The 20,656-nt window shown below is 52.0% G+C and overlaps 2 protein-coding genes across 2 annotated transcripts; both read left to right on the top strand.

Moving 5' to 3' along the window:
- Window positions 1-226: 226 nt before the first annotated feature.
- On the top strand, window positions 227-1,793 carry NCLIV_012195 (uncharacterized protein; the record flags this gene model as incomplete). Its single annotated transcript, XM_003880737.1, has 2 exons — window positions 227-400; window positions 1,482-1,793. The coding sequence occupies 2 exons, from the start codon at window positions 227-229 to the stop codon at window positions 1,791-1,793; spliced, it is 486 nt and encodes a 161-aa protein (XP_003880786.1).
- Window positions 1,794-7,075: 5,282 nt separating this feature from the next.
- Window positions 7,076-17,119, top strand: NCLIV_012190 (hypothetical protein; the record flags this gene model as incomplete). The annotated part of the gene is made up of 13 exons (XM_003880736.1): window positions 7,076-7,636; window positions 7,966-8,836; window positions 9,091-9,548; window positions 10,175-10,326; window positions 10,623-10,731; window positions 11,170-11,379; window positions 11,780-11,872; window positions 12,211-12,428; window positions 13,200-13,503; window positions 14,565-14,750; window positions 15,334-15,523; window positions 16,157-16,307; window positions 16,915-17,119. 13 exons carry the CDS (start codon window positions 7,076-7,078, stop codon window positions 17,117-17,119), a joined length of 3,708 nt encoding a protein of 1,235 aa, XP_003880785.1.
- Window positions 17,120-20,656: the final 3,537 nt, after the last annotated feature.

Here is a 20,656-nt window from a genome sequence, read left to right as displayed (position 1 = left end):
CCCTTTCATTCGTGCTCTCAGGGAAAGACGGGCGTAGAAAGATCTGAATCTCGGGCAGCGGGCACTCACCCTCCGTTGGTTTGCAGTCGGTGACTTTCACGACCGCCATATCGCACGCATGTACATACACACATATGTATGAAGTGCCTGCGCAGTTTCACAGTTGTGTCAGCATTTCTGCTCGCCTTGCGGCCCCACCGAGGCACTTTGCGAGGGAAATCTCAACATGGGGAATACTTGCAAGAGCTGCTGCGGAGAAGCCGCAGACTCCCAATTGGAGATCGAGACGCCAGAAAACGGTTCCAAGGCTGCATCGCCGCCGGAAGATTTGCCTAAACGCTACAGTCCTGAGTTCCTGGAGAGGCTTCACAAAGGCTTAACCATCGGACTCATTTTGCAGGTGAGTGTCGCACCCTGCCTCGCACTCGATATGTGTCTCACGCTCGACCGGCAACTCTGGGTTATCCAACGCCAGGGAGAATCTTTTGAGACTTCATGCTCAAAAACAGCTACGCCGGATGCATGCGTCTCCCCCTACATATCACGCGTACTTTTACGCAGATGTATATGAGCGCCTATGGCCAAAGACCTATGTGTATATATATATATATATATATATATACATGGGAGGCGCATACACGCATACATTTTCGTGTCTCTCAGCTTTTTAAGGTGTACATATATATACACATGTGTACATGTGTGTATGTTTACAAATGTAAAGAGAGGGAGGGAATGACAATGACCTCTTCACCAATGCATCTACTTCGCGGCGGGGATACTACCGTTACGGGACCGGTGTTCACGAAGTATCCGTTCCCCTCGCCGCTACCTTTTTGGCTGTCGAAGGCAGCCCTGCTCAGATGCAGTGGTGAGAGCAAAACCAGGAGCAGATTTTTTTCCCGAGCCTCTTGGGAGGAGAAAGACGAACTCTCGAGGCCACTCCTGAAGGTTTCAGACATGCCCTTTTGCTGGTATATCTCGTGTTAGACACACTGAGTGCACTTGGCGCCTACACCAGATTTGGTGCTCTGCATCAAGACTCAAAAAATTTGTATTTTCCTTTCCACTTCATGTTTTCTGGGAACGGCGTAGTCGTGTGCAGCCAGGTAAGGGGTCTGATTTTTCTCTGTCGGGAAGCCTGCGATCTGTCGGCTAAATTCTGAAACACCGTGCGAAAGTGTCGGGCTTGTGTTGTTTTTTTGTCCCCGTTCCCCTTCCCTTCTCATTCTTTCTTTCTCTCCTCGCGCAGGGAAAATCTTGAGCCGTTGTGTTTCTTTGTCGCTCCATCGCCTCTCGCGTACCTCATCTGAGTGGCCCTTCTCTCTCAACCGCCGCAGGACCAGTTCGTGTGGAGCACCCCCAGGTTTTTAAATGCATTCTCCGTTACAATCGCTCCTTTTCTTTTCCGCCAGTTATTGAGTTTCACGTATTAACTCCATTTGTGCTGCCGATTTCCCCGTTTCCCGTCTTCCCTACAGGACAAGTCGCGTCTCGACTGCATGGTGAAGCTGACCGAAGGCAACTCCGCAATTGAGTTGTCCTGCGAACGCAAATCTCGAGTGGTAAAACTCTCGGGGATTCGCAACATTCTTTACACGGCAGAACAACTCAGGCGGGTGGACTGCTCGGCGGGGATTTCCAAGAATGACTTCTGCGTCGCCCTCCATTTGGTCACTTCGGGGAATTGCATCCCTCTCTTTTTCTCGAATCCTGAGGACCGTGACTGCTTCGTACTCGTTCTGCAGGAGCTGAGAAATTCCTCTGCACCGCCTTCAGGCCCCCCTTCTTGAGCGGCGCATTGTCAGTAGTGAGATAGGAGGAACCTCGATGGAGCGCTAACGAAGCTGTTTGTCGCGTCTGTGATTGTGGCTGCACTTTGGAAACAACGAGACATGCACAACCACTGTGAGTTACTAAGTCCTTTGCACGTGGGAACGGAAAATCCTGGATCTTTTCCTTGCAGGGAAAGCGAACTGAACCTTTGCGAGCCGGCGAGAAACGCGATACTGCTTGTCCTCGCAGGGACGGCTCTAGGTTGCCAAGAGGCAACGGGGGGGCGGCTGGTTCCTCGAGCTCCCCCTTCGCTGACCGGAACATGTTAGAATGCAGGGCATGGGGGAGATAGTTTCTCCCAGAAATGCTTTGTGTTCAGCATTTGACCGAAGAGCACGCTGCGGCGGTGCGCGCTCCACATCCGTAGCCTTCACGCGTCTTCAACACCTTCGGGGAAGAGGCGTCGACCTCAATCTGAAGCCTATCACAGGCGGTGAACGGGAGGTCAGGAAAAGGGCACAGTTGTCTCGTGTTTCGCTCGGCTGAGAGGAAAAGAGTGAAGTCGCCGTGCCTTGAGAGAGACCAACATCACACAAGGCGCAACCCTTGTGGCCTCGCGACAAACTGCCAGTGTTGTTAGGAGCAACGGGAAGCAGGCTGTAGGACACTGAATCGAGGGACGCGTCTGTGATTAACCTGTCTCCCTCTGGACCTAGAAAGGAGACCGGCGTCGTTACCTCGCCGACACCACCAGGAAAACAATTGGAGAGAAAGGCTTCTCTTCTTGCGTTCAATGTATGTCTCGGCAGCTCGACCTGAGCGCTTCGCTTTGCCCCCGCGCGCTCGCTCTCGCTTCCCCTACACGCGCGTTCTCCTTCAACGGTCGTGCGTCGCTCCGTTTGAAGAAAACAGACTTCGTCGGCACGAGACCCGGTTCTATCTCGGACAACACAGGAGGTCGCTTCCCTGAACTGATCACCGGTGCGCGCCTGTGGAATGCTCTTGTTTGTTTATGTGCTTCAGTCCTCTTATTGTAACGCTCAATGTTGTAATGTGCACAGGTGTTTACCTATACCATTTCCTCCAGTAAGCTTCTCCGTTCTCGAGCCCCGAGAAGCGACGAGGCAACGAAGGGAAATCGACCAGTGCATCACGCGACTGGAATACGGGTGTGCGCATGCAGATGGATACAGCGACGCGCATGCATATCTACATCCATATATGTGCATTTTTATAATCAGGTGGGAGGAGAGGGCTCTCTTAAGCGAATGAGGCAACGCTGAGACACGAGAAAGAAACCGGATTTAGCGAGCGCCATGTACGGCGACTTTAGAGGGCACACACGCACGCGACCGTGAGGAGGGTGAGGCTGTAAGGCGCAGCGAGAGAACAGTCTGTCGCTCAGGGAGGTTTCCAAACGTATACATATACGTACACTGGTATGTATTACTTTCCGCTGTATATGTATATATATATATATATATCTGGGAGTATTGGTCTGAATCGTAGCAGCAAGGAAAGATCCTTGGAGGGGTGACTGTGGTGGGGCGCCGGACGGTACGTAGACGACGCAGCAAAATACAGACGGAGTCTTAGTTGTGCAAGGGTCTTGTTTGTTGATATTCCGGTGGCACCGATATTGTTTTTGAGTATGGAACTGTCAGAGAGAGGAAGCGAAGAACAGGTCCGAAAGAATGAGGGGTGTCTGTGGAGAAAGGTGGAACGACACACCCTCTCTTTCCGCCGTCGTTCTTGTCCTCTGGCGCTCACCTGCGAGTCCTCCTGTTATGGCATTCCTACTGCAAAGCTGCGGGTTTCGCAAACGTGTGCTTTTCGAAGGAAACTTTTCGAATTTCTTGCTTTTTAGGTCGATAACAACTATCCCACTGCCCTCGGGTCTCTCTTCTCTGCTCAACCGGACTCTGGCACGGAACCGTCTGTGAAAGCGGCCTCAGCTTGCACCCTTCGACTCGCCGCTCCCTCACTTCTTGCAGAACTGGGAAAAACGTGCGTTTCATCAGTCAGATTCGCTCGAAGACTCGACAGGGTGTTCCCTTCCCTCTTTATTTCGACTTTGTCTCACACGTGGGTCTGGATGCGCCTGCAACTGAGACGCACGCGCAGGGACACGGCGGTGCCATGCTGACCCTCCAGGGAAACCGAGCGCGAGGCGGAAAAGCTGAGAGATGCAGGAACCGTTTTGCCTAAACGCAGCTGGTGATATCCGCTTGCAAGAAGATTAATCCGACTAAGGTTTATAGACAGCTAGCATCCACCTGAACGTATGAGTATAAACAACTGTAAGCGCGTCTTTTGACTAACAGTTAGGCAGGAAGTACCCGATCGCACGACATCGCTTGCGCGTCAGAGATCCAATCTCGCACCAGCGAACGGCCGCGCTATGAAAAGGGACCACAGGGACATTTTTCTCCCGAGATCCGTTTTGAATGAAAGCTTGCGTTAAGAGTGCACCTCGAGCACTTTTTTGCGTCGGCAAACCGAATGTAATGAATAGCTTTGCAACAGGGGGTGTGGCCAAACCATGTCAGGACAAAAAAAAGGGCAAAGCAGAGCCTGTTTGCGGATGCCTGTCTCCACTCCTCCCAGGGGACGTCTAGCCACATGTCGGGTAGTATACGCATACAAATGTATCTCTTTGGGCCTCTCTGTCTTGTTCTACGCATCGCCAAGCGTGGAATGAAGATGCGGCGGTACCGTAGAGATTTCCTGCGTACTCTCACTCGCGCACGAGGCTGGAAACAAGTCGGCATTTTCCCTTTGATGAAAACGTATGAGGAATCGAGTCTGCCACTCGCTCTTTATCGGTCAAACCGGAAAATGGTGTTCCCTACATCGACGCATACAGGCATATCTAGATGTATGTATGTAGAGAAATACCGGAAGAAATGCACGACGGCGGGGGCGTATACATATGGAAATCTACTTGCACGCCCCTTCATAGGTGCAAATGTATGTATGTATGTATGTATGTATGTATGTATGTATGTATGCATGTATGCTTGTCTGCCAAGGTCCGACATATGCCTTTTGAGTCATGTGGCTCCAGAGTGAGAGAGAGCGATATCACAGTGTTCGACTGCGGTGATTCGGGGCTGGGTTTTCGACATAGGAACCCGTTTGGACGAACATGCGTAGAGGACTGGTTTAGATCTTGAATGTCTTTGTTTACCGGATCCAAGTTCTATTGTGCTTTTCATGACCATCATGTTGGAGGACTCCCAAAACGGCCATAAAAGAAGGGACGCACTACGTAGGCACGTTATGTTAGGAAAGAGGAAGAAACGTGAATGGAGGGTGGCAAAAATACATTTCTTCCACTGCGAGAAAAACGACGCGGCTGAACCGCAAAAAATCGGCTGGTCTGTTGCAAGCAGCTCAAGCGGGCTTGAGCGCGGCTTCTGTTGTGCTCGCATGCAATTGGCAGCCCATCCAGCTGTTCCTTTCTCTCTCCTCTCGATTTTTTATCTTGTTTCTTGTTTTAAGCAGGCCGTTTTCCTGTTCCCTTCACCTCACCTTCGGTTTCCATGTGCACATCCACCTCTATTTCCATGGGCATTTTACCTCCCTGTTTCTTCTGTTTTCTTCGCCGACCTTGCGAAGAAGCGCTGACGCTTTTCGCAAATTTTTCGTGCCTTGTCCCTTTCCTTCTGTGTCTTCTTGATTCGTCCTTTGTCTTTCGTATGCCACATATCACTCCTGATCGCAGTGTCTAGACTTGGATACGAGAAAGACCATTTTATCCAGATAGACATCAGAAACCGATTTCTTCTGGATGCGACAGCCTACTTTTCCTCGCTCAGTCACGGCGCGACAAAAAGTGTGACAAAGTGTGTTTCTTTACGCGGAACAAGGTCGTATCTCGTGTGCATCTATCGAACCTGTTACCAACAGCCAGGAGTTTCCCCCTTTTCTCCTTCCCGCTTCACCGTTCACTATTTCTTCCCTGCTTCTAGGGAGTGCCCCCGCCGCAATCCTGTTCCGGCGCCTCAGCGTCGCGCTCTTCCCTAGCGACGGCGTCTGTATCGCGCAATCGTTGACCCGTCTCTCGGCCGCCCTCTTCTCTGCCGATACTCCTTTCTTTTTCTCCAGATGCCTTGCCTGCCCTTCCCTTCTTCCCTTTTCCCCTCACTGGGCTTCTTCCTTTTCCCTCCAAGAGCGAATGAAGAGACACCGGTGCTTTTCTCCGCCATGGAGGCCGTCTCTTATCCGCCCTTCGTCTCCTCGCGCCTCTTCTCACCTTCCCTTTTTCTCTTCGTTTCTCTCTCCTCCTCTCAGACGTTCCGTCGGGAATGCAGAGGACGGCGGCGAGAACGTGAACAAGCGGCGCTCCAGAGGGAATAGCGGGGAACGTGGAATACCACCGGACGGTGAGAGAGGAGAGACACGAGGAGACAAAAAACATGCAGCGCTTCCGCCATGTCATTTCGGACCGCCGCTGTTTGCTCCGGCGCTCTTCGGTTCACCGCATCCCCCACCCACGTCCTCTCTTTCCCGCGCTCGTTGTTCGTCCTCATGCTCTCTTTCTCGTGCCGTCTCGCGCCCCCTGTCTTCCATTGCTTTTTTCTGTTGTTGCTGGTCCCCCGCTGTCCCCCCGGTTCCTCGGTGTTTTTTCTCTTTCCCCTCTCGGTCGTCTTTCTCTCTACACGGGCCTCCTGTGGGCACCCTGTCTGTCTCGCTTTCTCATCTTCCTTCTCTCCGTGTTTCCTTCTCTGTTCCCTCTTCGTCTCGGGCTTCTCCGCATTCTTCAGTTGTTCCTTGCGCCTCGACTTCGTTCCGTCTCCCCTCGTTTCTCGTCTCTACGTCTTCCTCCCAATCTCCTTCGCCTTTCCCTCCTGCCTTTTTGTCTTCTCGCTCTTCCTCTCGTGTTGCCTCTCCTGCTTCCTTGGTCTCCTCTTCGCCATCTTCTTTCTCTCGTGCTTCCTTTCCTTCGGCCCCGCTGCCTGCATTTTTCTCTTCCTGCCCTGTCCCTGCTGCTTTCGCCTGTCCCTCGTTCTCTCCTTGCCCCGCCTCTCCTCTTCCGCCCGCCGATTTCTCCTCGGAGCCCCGCGTGGCTGCTTCTCTCGGCTCAGCGTCTCTTCCTCTCGCAGCCTTCCAGGAGGAACGCGAACGAGCGCTCTCTGGAGTACTTTTCCCCTTGAGACAGGACGAAGAGGCGGGTGTGGAGAAGGCGGAGGAAGATGGAGTCGCGCCTGACAACGAAGACCCGCGGAGAGACGCTGCGGATGCGGGGCCGGACCTGAGCGCAGCAGAGACCGGCCTGTTCCCGCGCTCTTTGGAGATGAGCAGAAACGCTCTCCCACGCGAGCGAGGAAGGAAAAGGGAGATGCTCAGGGAGGCGGAGGACGCGACGGAGAGAGGCAGGGAAGAACAAGCGCGGGGGGCGACCGAGACAGAGAAAGGACGCGAAGAAGACGGATCACAGAAGAAGGCGAGGACGAAATCTGGAGGGAAAAGAGGAAAGAAGGAGAGTAAGAGCCTGTCGTCAGCTGCGGAACAGAGAGACGAACATGGAGAGACACCCACTGCGGCGAGTCTTCAACCTGTTCAGGAGACTGGCAGCCACGCCAAGCAGAAGAAAGACGAAAACACGCCCCGCTCGTCCGGCTCCTACCTGTCTGCTTCCCCGGCAACGGAGGCTGCGTCCGATAAGGAAAAGGGGAAAAAGCGAGAAAGCGTGAAAAAATCAAAAAGGAAAGACGTCATCTTCGATCCCAAGGAGGCGTGGCGTGAGTTTCTCACGTCCTCAATAAATCAAATTGCGACTTTCTCAGCGCGAGAGGAGCGGTGCAAAGAACGCGGAGCGGCGGGGGGCAGAGATGGCGTATCGACTGCTGATGAGGTAAGAAACCGTTTGCCGGTGGACAGGAGATTGTGGAGAGGAAAGAATAACGCGAAGAGAACTAGAGGGCACCGACGGAGAGGAACTGCAGCAATGCAACTCGAGCAGAAAGGCAAAAGCCGAAAAGTGGGTCGGGACGTCAAAGGTGGCCTTGTATACACAGCGTCGCGCTCAAACGAGAGATTGATGAATCGAGTGGAATGTGCACAACAGAAGCTGAAGGAGTACAGGGAAGGCGGTCGAGTGCCACGTCTCTGTGAAGCGACAGCCGAGCAACGGAGAGTCAGTGAAGCGCAGAAAGTCACTGACAGTTTCCTGTTTTCTTGCAGGTTCGCGTTGTCGTCACGAACTGTGATGAGCTGGAAGCCCTACTTCAATCCCAGTTTGTCGTCTCCTCTGCCTTCCGCTCCCCTTCCCCGACCCCCCGTAATTCTGCGCTTCCCTCCACTTCTCTATCTCCTCTCTCTTCTCTCTCTCTCGACGCGTCTACATCTCTCCCTGCTTTCGCTCGATCCTCCGTGTCGCCGGCTGTTTCTTCGTTCCTCGCCCCTCCTGCCTCGCTCTGCACTTTGCTCTGTCTGTTTGAAGATGGCACGACCACAACGCGATCCTCCAAGCGTCTGACAGAAGCACGGTATTTGAACCGAACTTACCGCTCTCGATTTCCGGAGCCTGTCGCTTTTCTCCTCTCTCTCGCGTATGCGCCGCCAGGCGAGCCGACCCTGCACTCCCCGTGCAGAGCCGAAGGAGAGACAGGAGATGCGCCGCAAAGCGGAAGACGACGGGACGGAAGGGAGGGAGGACCCGGAGAGAAAGGAGCTGACTTGGTTCTGGCGAACAGAAAAACAGATACAGACGAAGACCAAGACGGGGGATGTCGAGAAAGGACAATCACGCACTTTAGGTGGTTGCATGTCCTTCTCCCCTGCAATGCTCGTCTCTTTGGAGACACTCGGTCGCTCCTGCGCCTCCCCGACGCGTCACCTGCGTTTCCGTCCTCTTCGTCGGATTCCACGCCGTCTTGCTGTCCTTCTGGACCTCGCTTTGCTCGCGAGGAGAAAGAGTTGACAGAGAAGATATGGGAGACTGTGCGTCTTTTGGCCCATGTTGAGGGTCTGATGCTGCGAAGCGGCGGCCCGACCTTCTGCTTCTCTGCCCAGGACACGTTGCGCCCGCTCCTTCAGAGATTTCCAAAGGATGGTAGGGTATACGGCAGGTGTGAGCAGGAAAAGCGGAACGCGAGAAAAGACGCGTGAAATGAGAAAGAAGCTGAAGAAGGGACAAGCTCTTGTGTGTCGGTGAGACTCGCGGCCGTCGTGTAACGCACATATAGAGGTCAGTTCAACGCCAATCTCCACACAGATCTTTTCGTGGCAACTACCGTCTTTTGTATTACCGTTCCGCATTCATTCGGATAGTATTTCCCCCGTGTCGATTTGCTTTTTGGATCTCAGTTTTAGGTTTCCGCACTCTCCTCGACGGGAGCTTGGTGCACTGGCTGCTCCACCCGGACGACCCAGTCGATACTGCCAAACCCGGGGCACTTGAGCAATGCGTGCTGCTCAATGAAATGGAGGCGAAGCAAGTGAACCCGAACTTCTCCCTCCCTTCTTCGCCGCCCTCGCTCCTTTCCCTGCCTTCGTCTCTTCTTGTAACGGGGACGTCGAGGGACTGCCCTCGCGATTTAGCTCCTCGAAATGGAAAACGAGAAAACGACAGCGAAGAAGGAAACGACGGAGGCGAGATTGAGACTCCGAGCTTGGAGAGAGCAGACGATCTGGCTGCCGAAGCGGAGGAGACCAAAGAGGCAGGTGTGAAAGAGAAGAAGAAAGGCAAGGCAGACAAAGCGACGCGTCAAGCGAAAGAAGGGGACGTGCTGGAGGTCTCAGATCCGCGTTTGGCAGCCTTCAAGGTTCGTCGAGGGAATGCAAAGAAACCGATTCTCAGGTGTTTGCGCTTCCTGTCCCCTTTGTCTCTTCGCCCCCACATCTCCAGACTGCTTCCGGAAATCCTCCTCTCCTTTGTCTCTCTGCTTCTCTGTTTCTTGTCTCGGCATTTTTTCTCTGCTCTCTTTGCCTACGCCAAGATGCACCGGACGTACACCCAAAGATGGATTTTTTCGTCGAGCTGCGTGCCTGTTTCGGTTTTTTTCGTGTACTGCATCTCTTGCAACATGGACTTTATGTATCGGAAGCGCAGGCGCGTTCAGTTCACGCGTGTTACCTTGTTCATAACTCGATCCGCAGCTCGATCCCTCTCTTTCTATCCGTATGTCTGTTTTCACATTTCGAGGTGTCTAGTCGCTTGAATCGGCGCATGCATAAGCATCTGTTTAGCCTATATATATATATATATATATATATTTATATGTATGAGGGAATTGAATGGGTACGCATGTCCACTCGAGCCTGCTTTCGATATGGGTGAGCATGCGGCACCGGATTCATTGGTGAGCGATGCTGTGTTTTCTGCCTCCTGTAGGTCTTGAGAAAGTTCCTTCTGCAGCGGAAGAGCCGCTTTTCCTGCGTTTGTTTTTAGGAGCAACTTGAGTTGGTTGCTGAAGACAAGGGGGCTTCTGGTGTGTCGTCCACTTCCAGTTTCCACTGGTCCAGAATCTTCCACGACGCGATTCTTCTCGCTCGCCTCTCTCTCGCTTCTCGCCACCTCCTTCGATGCCACCAACTTGTCCAGTAAGGGAGCTGCTCGTCTCTCTCTCGGTTTGCACGCAAACGAAAATCGCAGGGGCCTTGTCCGTGCATGCGTTTCTGTGTCGCCTTCCCGACGTCTTTCTCTGTATCCCCGTCTTCGTCCCCTATTCTTTCCGTATTTGCCTCCCTTGTCCTCCCTCAGTTCCATCTTCGCCCTGCTCTCGCGCGTTTATCTCCTTCCTACGCTCGCCTGTCGTCTGCTTGTTGTTTGTTTCCTCTGTTTTCATTTTCGCCGTGTTCCGCTCTTTTTGCCGCCGTGTTCTCTCGTATTCTTCCAGACCTCTCCTAACGCAGGAGATCCCCATGGCGTCTCTGCTCGCCCTTCTCGACGTGACGGGCATCGCCATTCAACCGCACTGCCACGAACAACTCAAGTCTGCCTTGGACGTGAGAAACAAAGGACTAGACGGACCTCTCCTCTTTCTTGTCCCCTCTTCCGCTGTCTGCATGTCTTGCTTTCTTCTTTCTCTCCTTTCTCTCTCTTTCTCACTCTTCGTCCGTGTCTTCTCTTCCTTCTCTCTGTTTCTCCCTCTTCTTCTCTTCCTTCTATCGCTTCTGCGCTCCGTGTCGCTGCTCTCCCGTTCTCCCGCGGGCCAAGGCCTGTCCTGTGAAACGCAGAGAGACACCAGTGCTCGTGAGGTTGCAGCCTGTTCTTTGCTGTGCGTCTCGAATTCTCCCTCACCCTCTTGCTGCTTCCGTAGAAACACTTCTTCTGTGCGGGTTGTGAGCCTGTTTCCCGTCTCTCAAGACTTCCGCACGCTGGCGTTCGCCGCCTCTGCCTTGCGTGCGTTAGTCGCCTTCGCGGCTCCGGTTTTTTGTGCACAGGAGGCCCTCGTGGCGGTCGAGAAAGAAGTGAATCGGACTGCGGGAACGTCGTCTGTTCAAGTGTCCTCGCCGGCGCAACTCTCCAACTTGCTGTTTGACCATCTAGCTTTGCCCTTGCCTGCGCGAACCTTCGCCGCGGTTCGAGGGAATCGACCGAGGCGCGCCGCAAAGAGGACCCTTGCGAGGTCCACTGCCGAAGAAATCCTTCAGGTATATATATATATATATATCGCAGTATATATATATATATATATATATCGCACGGAAAACGCTTCAGTCGAAACGCGTTTTCGCGACGCACGCGGGCCTTTTTTCTTCGCCTCTCGCTTGGTCTCTCTCTTGCGCTGCCGTCGCACGTCCCTCGCCGGCGGCCAGCGGCACGGCGGTGAAGACCAGTGAGCGCCGGGCTAAATGGCGTTTTAAAATCCACTTGCGTTCTCCATTCTCTCCGGTTTTTGCACGTGTTGTATGGAGGTGAATCTCGCGGTACAGACGGGAAAGCCAAACGGTATGCCTAGCGAGGGATCGCTGTCTGAGGGCTTTCTCGGTCCTCTCCTGAATGCACACCAGCGCATCAGCGAGGACGTTTGTTTGTGTGTCCTGTCTGTAGGAGATCGTGGACCTACATCCGGTCGTTCCTCTGATTCAAAATTTCAGATCTTTGGCGAAGCTGAGGTCGACGTACTTGGAGAGCACGGCTGCCGTGAGTGGAAAAATCGTTTTGAGAAAGGGAACGAAAGAACAGCGTTACCCCCGATTCCCTAACAAGCCGGTTGTCTCCCTCGGGGCCTCCTATTCGATGTGACTGGAGCGTGGTTCCCCTTCTAGCACCCTGTCTCTCGTTCCCACCACGATCTCGCTCATGCCTTCTCTCGCTGCGTTGCCGACTCTTCTCTTTCTCCCTTTTCTTGCTCGGCTTCTTGCTTCCTTGGCTCTTCGCGCTCCGTTTCCGGCTTCCTGTTCGTCTTTTTTTCGGCTTCAACATGCGCCTTTTCTCTCTGTATTCCTGTTTTCGCTGAATGCGTTCCGCTGTCCCCGCAGCTCTCCTTGTCTTCGTCTTCTTCTCTGAGTGCACCTGAAGGGGCATCTTTCAAAGTTGCATTCAAACTCTATGACGAAGTTCCGGCAGGCGAGGCAGATGTGCACAGAAACGAGAGGAAGGGGAAAGCGAAGGACGGAGAGGAAAACTCGGAAGGAAGCATCTCACTAGCCGACGCTGCGCGCGACTATCCCGCTCTCTATCCGACGAAACACCCACGGTGAGAATTGAACAGACTCTTTGCTCGCCTTCCCTTTTTCGCCCGTCTCTTCATTTCGCCTATCGTGTTCCCTCAGCAGTGCCTCCGCCTCGTCCCAACAAGGTGCTCAGCCGACTCAGTTCTCTCCTGGTTCGGCCCGCGCGTACTGTATTCTGCCGATTCCCTCGCCTCCGTTCTGGCCTTTTCTTGTCTCTTGTTTTTCGTGGCCTCTGCGGTGTATCCTTATTTCGTTAGTGTTCCCGCTCCTTTCTATGCATTTCGTATTTTTTCCTAGTCGCTTGTGTCACGTGCCTGTCTGTGTCTGCCTCGTGATGCGTCTCTTGCCTTTTCTTTCTTGACGCTTTGTCGTCTCTCTCGGTCTCGACTTTCCGTTCGTGCCCACGTGGATAGAGACGCTGGCACTGGAAGAGATGGCCAAGCAGAAATGTAAATCCACATAGATTAGGACCAACGTAAATATGCGTATAGATGCGTACAGGCAACTATATATTCATACATGTTACGTCTACTCGAATGTATAGAGACAAAGAGCGTCATCTGGGTCGGCAGACACAACGTGCATGTCTCTCTCTCTGTCTCAAGGTGGGGCCCGCCCTGAATCCGACCCCGTCGTGGAAATCTGTTCTTCCTCTCTTTTGCGTGGTCCCATGGCTTCTGCTAGCCTCACGCTCAAGAGAAGGGAGAGTAGCACATCCGTTTTCCGGCAAAACCAGGCGATTGCGATGTCGGTACGTTTGTCCTTTTGGGATTTTTGCCACGTTGCCTGCACAGAGTGTTCACGCGATGGAACCAGACGCGCACAGTGACAGGCCGGCTCTCTTCGTCATATCCAAATCTCCAGAATATCCCTAAGGTAATGGTCCTTCCGTCTCTCTCTTCCCTCACATCGTCCTCTTCGTCTTGCTCTTCCTCTTCGCCCTCTTCTGATGTCTCTCCTTCGTCTCCGTCTTCGAGTCGCTTGCGTTACACTCTACCGAAAACGGTGAACTGCCGTGAGGCCTTCCGCGATGATGTCCAAGATGGATCAGCTGTTGTCGTTGCTGCGGACTACGCCCAGATTGAAATGCGTCTTCTGGTAAGAACCGCAAAAAAGACTTGTCGTCGCTCTCATGCTTTCCTCCTGGTACGGAGCGAACAAGCAATGTCGACTTTCACGCTTCTCCTTATTCGTCTTCCTTCTGCATTTCCATTTCTTCCTGTCTTTCCTTCATAGTTTCACTCTCTCTTCTCTGCCGTCTTCGCCGTCTCCTTCCACTCTTCCATCGCTTTCCCTCGCCTTCGTGTCCTCCTCGTTCTTCTCCTGCTTATTCTCGTGGCGCTGGTTCTCCTTGTTCCCCCTCTCAATTTTCCTTCGACGTGTTCTCCACTTTCGTGTTCTTCACCGTCTCCTCTCTCGTTTCCTCTTTCTTCTCCTTCGTCTCTTCTCCTCATTCTGTTTCGCGTTCCTGTTCTCCTGCTTCATCCTCTCCTTCGTTTCCTTCTTCGTATTCGATCTCTTCTTCTCCTGCTTCGCCTTCTTGTTTCTCTTCTCATACTTCTTGTTCTCTTACTTCTTCTCCGTCTTCGCCTCCTTCTCTTTCGTCTTCTCCTTCTTTCTCTTTCGTCTTCTTCTCCCCTTAATTCTTCTCTTTCTTCTTCTTCTCCCTTTTTTTTCTGCTACATTTCTTCCTTCTTCTCCTTCGTCTCTTTCTTCTTTTTCTTCTGCTTCTTCTCCTTGCTTTCGTCCCATTTTGCGTTTTTCTCTGCCTTCTTGTTCTCTTACTTCTTCGCTTTCGTCTTGTTCGTCTTCTCTTTCTTTTCCTCCATCTGTTTCTTCGTCGTCTTCTCTTGCTTTTCCCTCTTTTCTTCTCCCTTTTCCCCTTCTACTTCTGCTGCTTCTTGTTCTTCTCGCTCTTCTCTTTCTGCTCGGTCATATCTTTCTTCTTCCCCTCCTGCCCTCTTCTTCCTCTTCTTCCTTTTCTTCTACGTCCCCAAATTCTCTTCTTTCGTCTTCGCGCTCTGGTTTCGATTCTTGCCACTCTTCTTCGACTGCTGCTGGTCTCTCGCCTGCTCGTGCGTGCTCATGTTCGTTTTCGCCGCTGCTTGGCTTGCCCAGTTTCGTCTGTCGCGCCGTTTGCGGCCTCCTCTTCGACGCAGGCCCATTTTTGCGGTAAAGGGCCTCTCCAGTCGCTGCTGACGGGACGCGACACGCGAGAAGCACGGGGCAGTGCTCCCGACGACGAAAGTGAAACCAGTAAAGAACCCATTGATCTCTACAGAGAAATGGCCGCCTTATATGCGGAGATCCCACCCAGCCAGGTGACAAAAGAACTCCGCGACAAAGTAAGCAAAGGGCCACAAAGAGTGCGAACCGCAAGCAGAGGGACCCGAATCCATTGTGAGCGCCCCGCCGGTCCATACATGTGGATTTTTTCCCCTACGCGTTTGTCGACACAGAAGGCAAGGCCGTAAGAGGACTGAGAGAAGTGAACCGCTTATGTAGGGACAGCCTGTGCCCCAGTGAGGCGACAAGAGAGGTCTCCGTCATCTAAAAACCAGATGAGCGAGAGAACCTAAAACGCAGAAGGAACAGGAGAGCAAACGGAGAGAGTATAAACATATATGTTGATATATTCAAACACATTGTCGAACGGAAATATACGTCTGCACAAATTTTCGTATTTATTCAACTGGCTGCTCATGCAAATCGTTCGGCGGTACACGTTGAGAATACAACGTTCCCTTCGCTAGAGATTCAACGAAGAGTGTTGTTTCTCGTTTAGCCTCGTGTCTTGCATCTCGCCGTAGCGCGACTGATATCCACTTCGCTACTTATCTCCATTGTCTGTTTCTCATGTCTACCCGCATTATCCCCTTTACCGTGTCCGTCGTTTTATCTCTTCCATTCTTTTCTTTCTTCTCTCAGGTAAAGGTCACCTGTCTCGCTCTCATCTACGGGAGTGGCACGTGCACAATTGCGAGGCAAATGAACATATCCTTGGCTGCTGCTTCGGCCTTTCGATCCAAGTTTCTTTTCGTGTTCCCGGATGTGTCGCACTTTATTCGGAGCATCGTTGCCAAGGGCCGAGAAGACGGCTTCGTCACCACGCTCACAGGTAAAACTGAAACGAGACACAACTCCCTTCGTCCTCTTACTCCAAGCATCCTCACGCTTGCAAAGAGGCCTCCCTATCAGCATAGACGCATGTGTATGTGTGTATGTAGGCGTACCCACACATGTGTGTACGCATATATTTACTTATACATGCCTGTTCATACGTATCTATGTACATCTACGTAGAGGGAGACAGGAAGTTACATACACATATGCCTGCATATACGCGTGTATTTATTTGCTGGTGCGTATTTTTACGGGTTGAGACATGTAGAAAAAGTGCATCTGTGGGAAACCGCCTGAGTGGCAATTCGTCGGAGAGCATCTTCCGAGCGGTTCAAGAGGGCGCGTTTGGGTCTGTCAACATGAGTAGACGCGGTAACAGATATCGGCGTTGATTCCCGTTTACGCGTGCATAGATTTCACCAGGGGGAGACGCAGTTTTGCGTCTTTTGTTGTCTCTCCTCACTTACAGATACACGTTGATGTCGTGCATCTTTGTGCATGGGCCAACACGCACGCAGCACAATCAATGTCTCTGCGCGAAGTGATTTGATGAGGGAAGAAAGCATCTTTGTCCTCTGACAGTGTGAAGGGCATTTGTTCTGAGAGAAAAACATCTTGTCTTTCTCAGGAAGACGGAGGTACATTCCAGAAGCGAAAAGCAACAGCAGTCACGTGAGGGCTTTAGGCGAGCGTCTCAGTGTCAACAGTTGCATTCAAGGATCCGCAAGCGATATCATGAAAATAGCCATGATGAGACTCCAAGCTGAACTGCTCTCCTTGTAAGTCTCGCCGAACAGGCTGGGAATCGCGTGCATATTCGCACAGCGTTCGTCGCTGTCTAGCTACCTATATTAGTACCTGTATCTCTCTCTGTATATACATACATATATGTATATATATATATATATATTTCTCTACCTCTCTCTATACGTCGATCTATCTTTTTACCTGTATATATATTTGTGTGTGCCTGTGTGCATGTGTCCACCGATCTATCTCTGCCAGTATCTGTATGCAAATGTGTATATTTACCGCCACAGCAATCTGCTGCGAAACACAATTTAGGTAGCGTATGTATATCTGTATTCGTATCATTATGAATGAATCGGTTTATCTATCCCCGTAAAGAAGCCTGTCAGGAGCTGCCGGCAGTAACGGAGTCTCTGGGCCCGCATGGGCAGATGTCTGAATGGGGGGTGGTATTACACACGTGTGTGGAACCCTTTCCTCGCACTAAAATGTATGCTTAGGTGTTGACGTGTGTATCTGTAAATGCGTTTCGTCTTCCCACCATCTGTGTCCGTTTCCCCTCACCTCTGTTCTTTTCTCCCTCGCTGTCAGCGTTCTTGTCCAGTGTTTGTTTCTTGCGTGCTGTTCCTTTCGCAGCCCATGGGACCCCCACGCGCTTCCTCCTCGAGTTCTTCTATCTGTCCACGACGAACTTGTTATGCACTGCTCTCTAAAGCACCTGCAACCTCTCTCAAAGATGATCAGAAAGTGTCTCACAGAAAACATGCCTGTTGATGTCCCTCTTGACGTCTCCATCAGCGCTGGCCCCACCTGGGGAACGCTGACGAAACTTGCTGTTTAAACGTCTCCCCAGTCACTTGTAAACCCGTCACTCCCCGTATACAGCTATACACACATATAGACTAATGCATAGACTCATGTTTGTTTGTATATATATATATATATATATATATACGTCGGCATATAGACGTAGGTATATGCGTCTATTTGCATAGGTAGATCTATTTGTGCACACGCTTGTATGTGTGAAGATGTCTTTGTTTACTTCAAGCTGTGGGGAAGGTGACGTCACTCTCCACGTGTGTTCGTCCTGGTGGCTCCTTGTGGCGGCGGAATTGTCGCACTTGCATATGTTTGAAGAAGCAAGTGCGAATAAGAGGGATGAACACGAAATTCGTCTCTTCGAGGCGCCTCGACGGAGAGATGGAACGCGCTAGGTAGCTTAGAGGCATATTCTTGGCTTTATGTGTGGATAGATAAAAAAACACAGATAGAGAGGTAGATGGGTCTGTGTGTATTGCATATGTCCGGATAGGGATTTTGGAGAGAGGTGCGTAAGTTTTGTAGCTCTGTTTCCGTGCGCGTCTCCCGAAGCGCAGCTGCCGATCCAGAGAACAGTGTTTCTCTATGTTCACTTTCTTCTCACCTTTCCAGATAGGTCTCCCGCACCGAGCGACGCGTTTTCCTTGCTCTGGCAAGAAGGCGTGAGAAAAGGAACAGGTTCTCTATTCGACTTTTTCCAAAAGGTTGTGCAGTCGCTTTCTCCGGTGACGTTGTCCTCGTTGCTCCTTTCCGCCGAGAGACGTCTCGATCTGCCTACCTTGCCCCGGTTTTTCTTTTTCCCTTTTCGGGCTCCGCCTTTCCCGTCCTCCGTTTCGCCTTTGTTGTTGCGCGGCGCTTTGCTCCGTCCTCGCCTTCGTCGCTTGCGAGTAAAGAGGGAAGGGGACTGGCCGGGCATCGCGCGACATTGTCCGGTGGCGTGGTGTTGGGACGCAACCAGGCATGCAAAGAGTAATACCAGACAACCGGCGCTAGACGCTAAACTCCAAATTTAGCCTTCATCTACAGGTACGATAACTGTTGTGTTTGATCAGCGATATGTATTCTAGGAACCATTTACAAGTATGTATCTCCATTTTGTCGAAGCAGTGTAGCTGAGACGCCACCAGACCACGGCGCGTCTTTCCCTGCGGGAAAATTCTTCGTCTCTCGCAGCATCATGAGCGAAACCCGCACTTCTCGCTCGCTCTGTGCGCCTTTCCTGTTATCGTACGCAACAGGTAACTGAAGCGAGGCAACCTGTTGCGAAATTCAAAACGAGACTCTTGCAGAATACGAACGAAGTGCAGAGGAAGAAGAGAGGTGACACGTGCATGGGAAGCTCGACGGAGACAGTGGAGGAACGCAGTCGAGAGAGGTCTTGTGCCTTGAGACCGGTTCACCGGGAAGTTGCGTGCAGTAAAAAGCCCTTTTTCGATTGAAAAACACGAGGAAGGGACGATCACACGTAACAAAGCGGAAAAACCAACGAAGAACCGAAAGGAGCCTGGAGACAAGGATGTCCTAGTCGGGTGCCAGAGCAGAAAACAAACTTCTAGACCCAAAAGTGTGTCGTAAGATGAAAAAGGGCGAGATAGGGGACGAATGAGATGGGCAGAGATCTAGAGGAATGGCATATGGTGTAGATCGACTCAGTTTTCTTCCTAACCTGCAACGGCTCCGGAGCAAGGAGACACGGAAATAGGGAACGAAGAATGAGAGCGCGAGACGCCTGGAGGAGGAAGAGAAACCACACTGGAGAAAGCCGCAAAAGGCAGAGAAAACTTCAAAAACGGGAGGAGATATAAACGGGGCGAAATGGACGAACCGTTAAACGAGAAGGAACCGTCTCGAGAGAGAGACGATAGCACGCTTCAAAAGGTGAGATTCCTCTGTATCTGTTTGAAGAGACAAAACGATGAAAAGCGCTGTCGACGAGAGAAGAGCGGCAGCGCATCGCAGATTCGAGTTCCTGGCAAAGTGAAAAACACGCGGTCGTCGCAGCAGTCTCCGTTCATCAGCTGTTTCTTCTCATCTGCTCCCGTCTTCAGGTCCTTATGGCTTTTGCTGTAGTCTTCACCTTCGCTCTTCTGCATCCACTCTGTTTGCCTTTCTTCTCGCTCGCGCTTGAGTCTTCCTGTTTCATTCCTTTTTCTTTCATCTCTGTGGTTCTTCCCACGAAGAGGAGAGGAGGGAAAAGAGAGAGTAGGGTATCTGCTTCTGTGTCACCAACACGCTCACCGCGTACTTTTTGGCTCAGACCAGAGAGTTCACTAATCGTATTGGGAGATAGCGTTAGTTCTTGGGGAAACGACTTCCGAACCCCCAAGATAGACTGGTACAAAGAAGTTAGCGAAACCCCCGTTCTTTCCCTCTCTTTTTCCCTATACGGGAGAAGGGAACTGTAGTCTTCCACTGTTCTTTTCCTCTGTCCGGGGAAAAAGAGTCGACTTTCCCGAGACTGCCCAGACCTGCGTGGCCCACTGTTCCGATGGTTGTACGTTTTCGCTGCTGAAAACTCTTGCTCTCTTTTGGTTTGCCCCGTGACAAGAAGGACAGAGAACTCGTTTTTCTCTTTTTTCCACTTGAGTGCTTCAGCTTCCGTCTAGAGAAGAGAAATGTCGGTCCGAGCAGGGGAAACGCTAGCGAGACACGCGGTGTCTCTCAGCGCGCTCTCCGAGCCATGCCTGGACACTCGGTGCGGGACTCGCGGCGTTGTGTCTCGGTTGCATAGCAACTTTGCGTCAAAAACGTCTTTTCGCATCTGTTTGTTGACGAGCTCTCTCTGTGAGTGGTCGAAAAAGCCCTCTTTTCTCGTTCGTGCGTTCCGCGCCTTCGTCTTCCCGCGTCTTGGAAAACTGTGGACGCCGCTTTCGTCCTCGGACGGCTCGTCTGTCGGCGCATTGCCGGGGGATCAAGAGAGATGAAGAAAAGACACAACTGTAAAGAAAACGAAGAGGAAGTGGACAAGAGAAAAAGAGAGGAAATGGGGGACGCCCGCGAGAAAGGCGGCAAGAAGATGCGGCTCGAAAACGGGTTTCTCGCGCTGTCTCTGTCTCCCTCGTTTTTCTTCATCCTCATCCAACGACTTTCTCGTAGACAAGAGAGAGGGAGCTTGTGACAGGAAAGAGACAGAAGAAGAGGAGAATTTAGGAGGACGCAGATAAACGGAGAGACAAAGGGCGAGACAATGAAGTGCAGCGGGGCGGAAGAGGGCCGTTGAACCGCGAAGCCACGAGGAACGCGCAAGAAGGGACGCCCAAAATGGGAAGTTCGTATCGACTGTAAAAGTTTCGGCCTGCGATATAGGAGGAGAGCTCGAGAGGCAGACGCGATAAGGAGGGCCGCAAACAGGCGGAAGAAGGACAAATCGTGAAAAGGCTGGCGGAGATGGGCCCCCGTCCAGGCATGTGTTGGGGAAGGCGTTTGAGGCGCCGGCGAGAAGTCCTGTGTCGACTTTCTCGCTTGTCGTCCTCTTCGCCTCTCTCTTTGACTTTCTTGTTTGGTCCGTCTCTGTCTTCCACTGCTTGCTCATGCGTTTCTTCGCCGCTGCATCTTC

The sequence above is a fragment of the Neospora caninum genome, chromosome IV, assembly GCF_000208865.1.
Source record: "Neospora caninum Liverpool complete genome, chromosome IV".
Classification (NCBI taxonomy): Eukaryota; Apicomplexa; class Conoidasida; order Eucoccidiorida; family Sarcocystidae; genus Neospora; species Neospora caninum.
The sequence above is the reverse complement of the archived record's forward strand: the minus strand, read 5'-3'. Positions and strand labels throughout refer to the sequence as shown.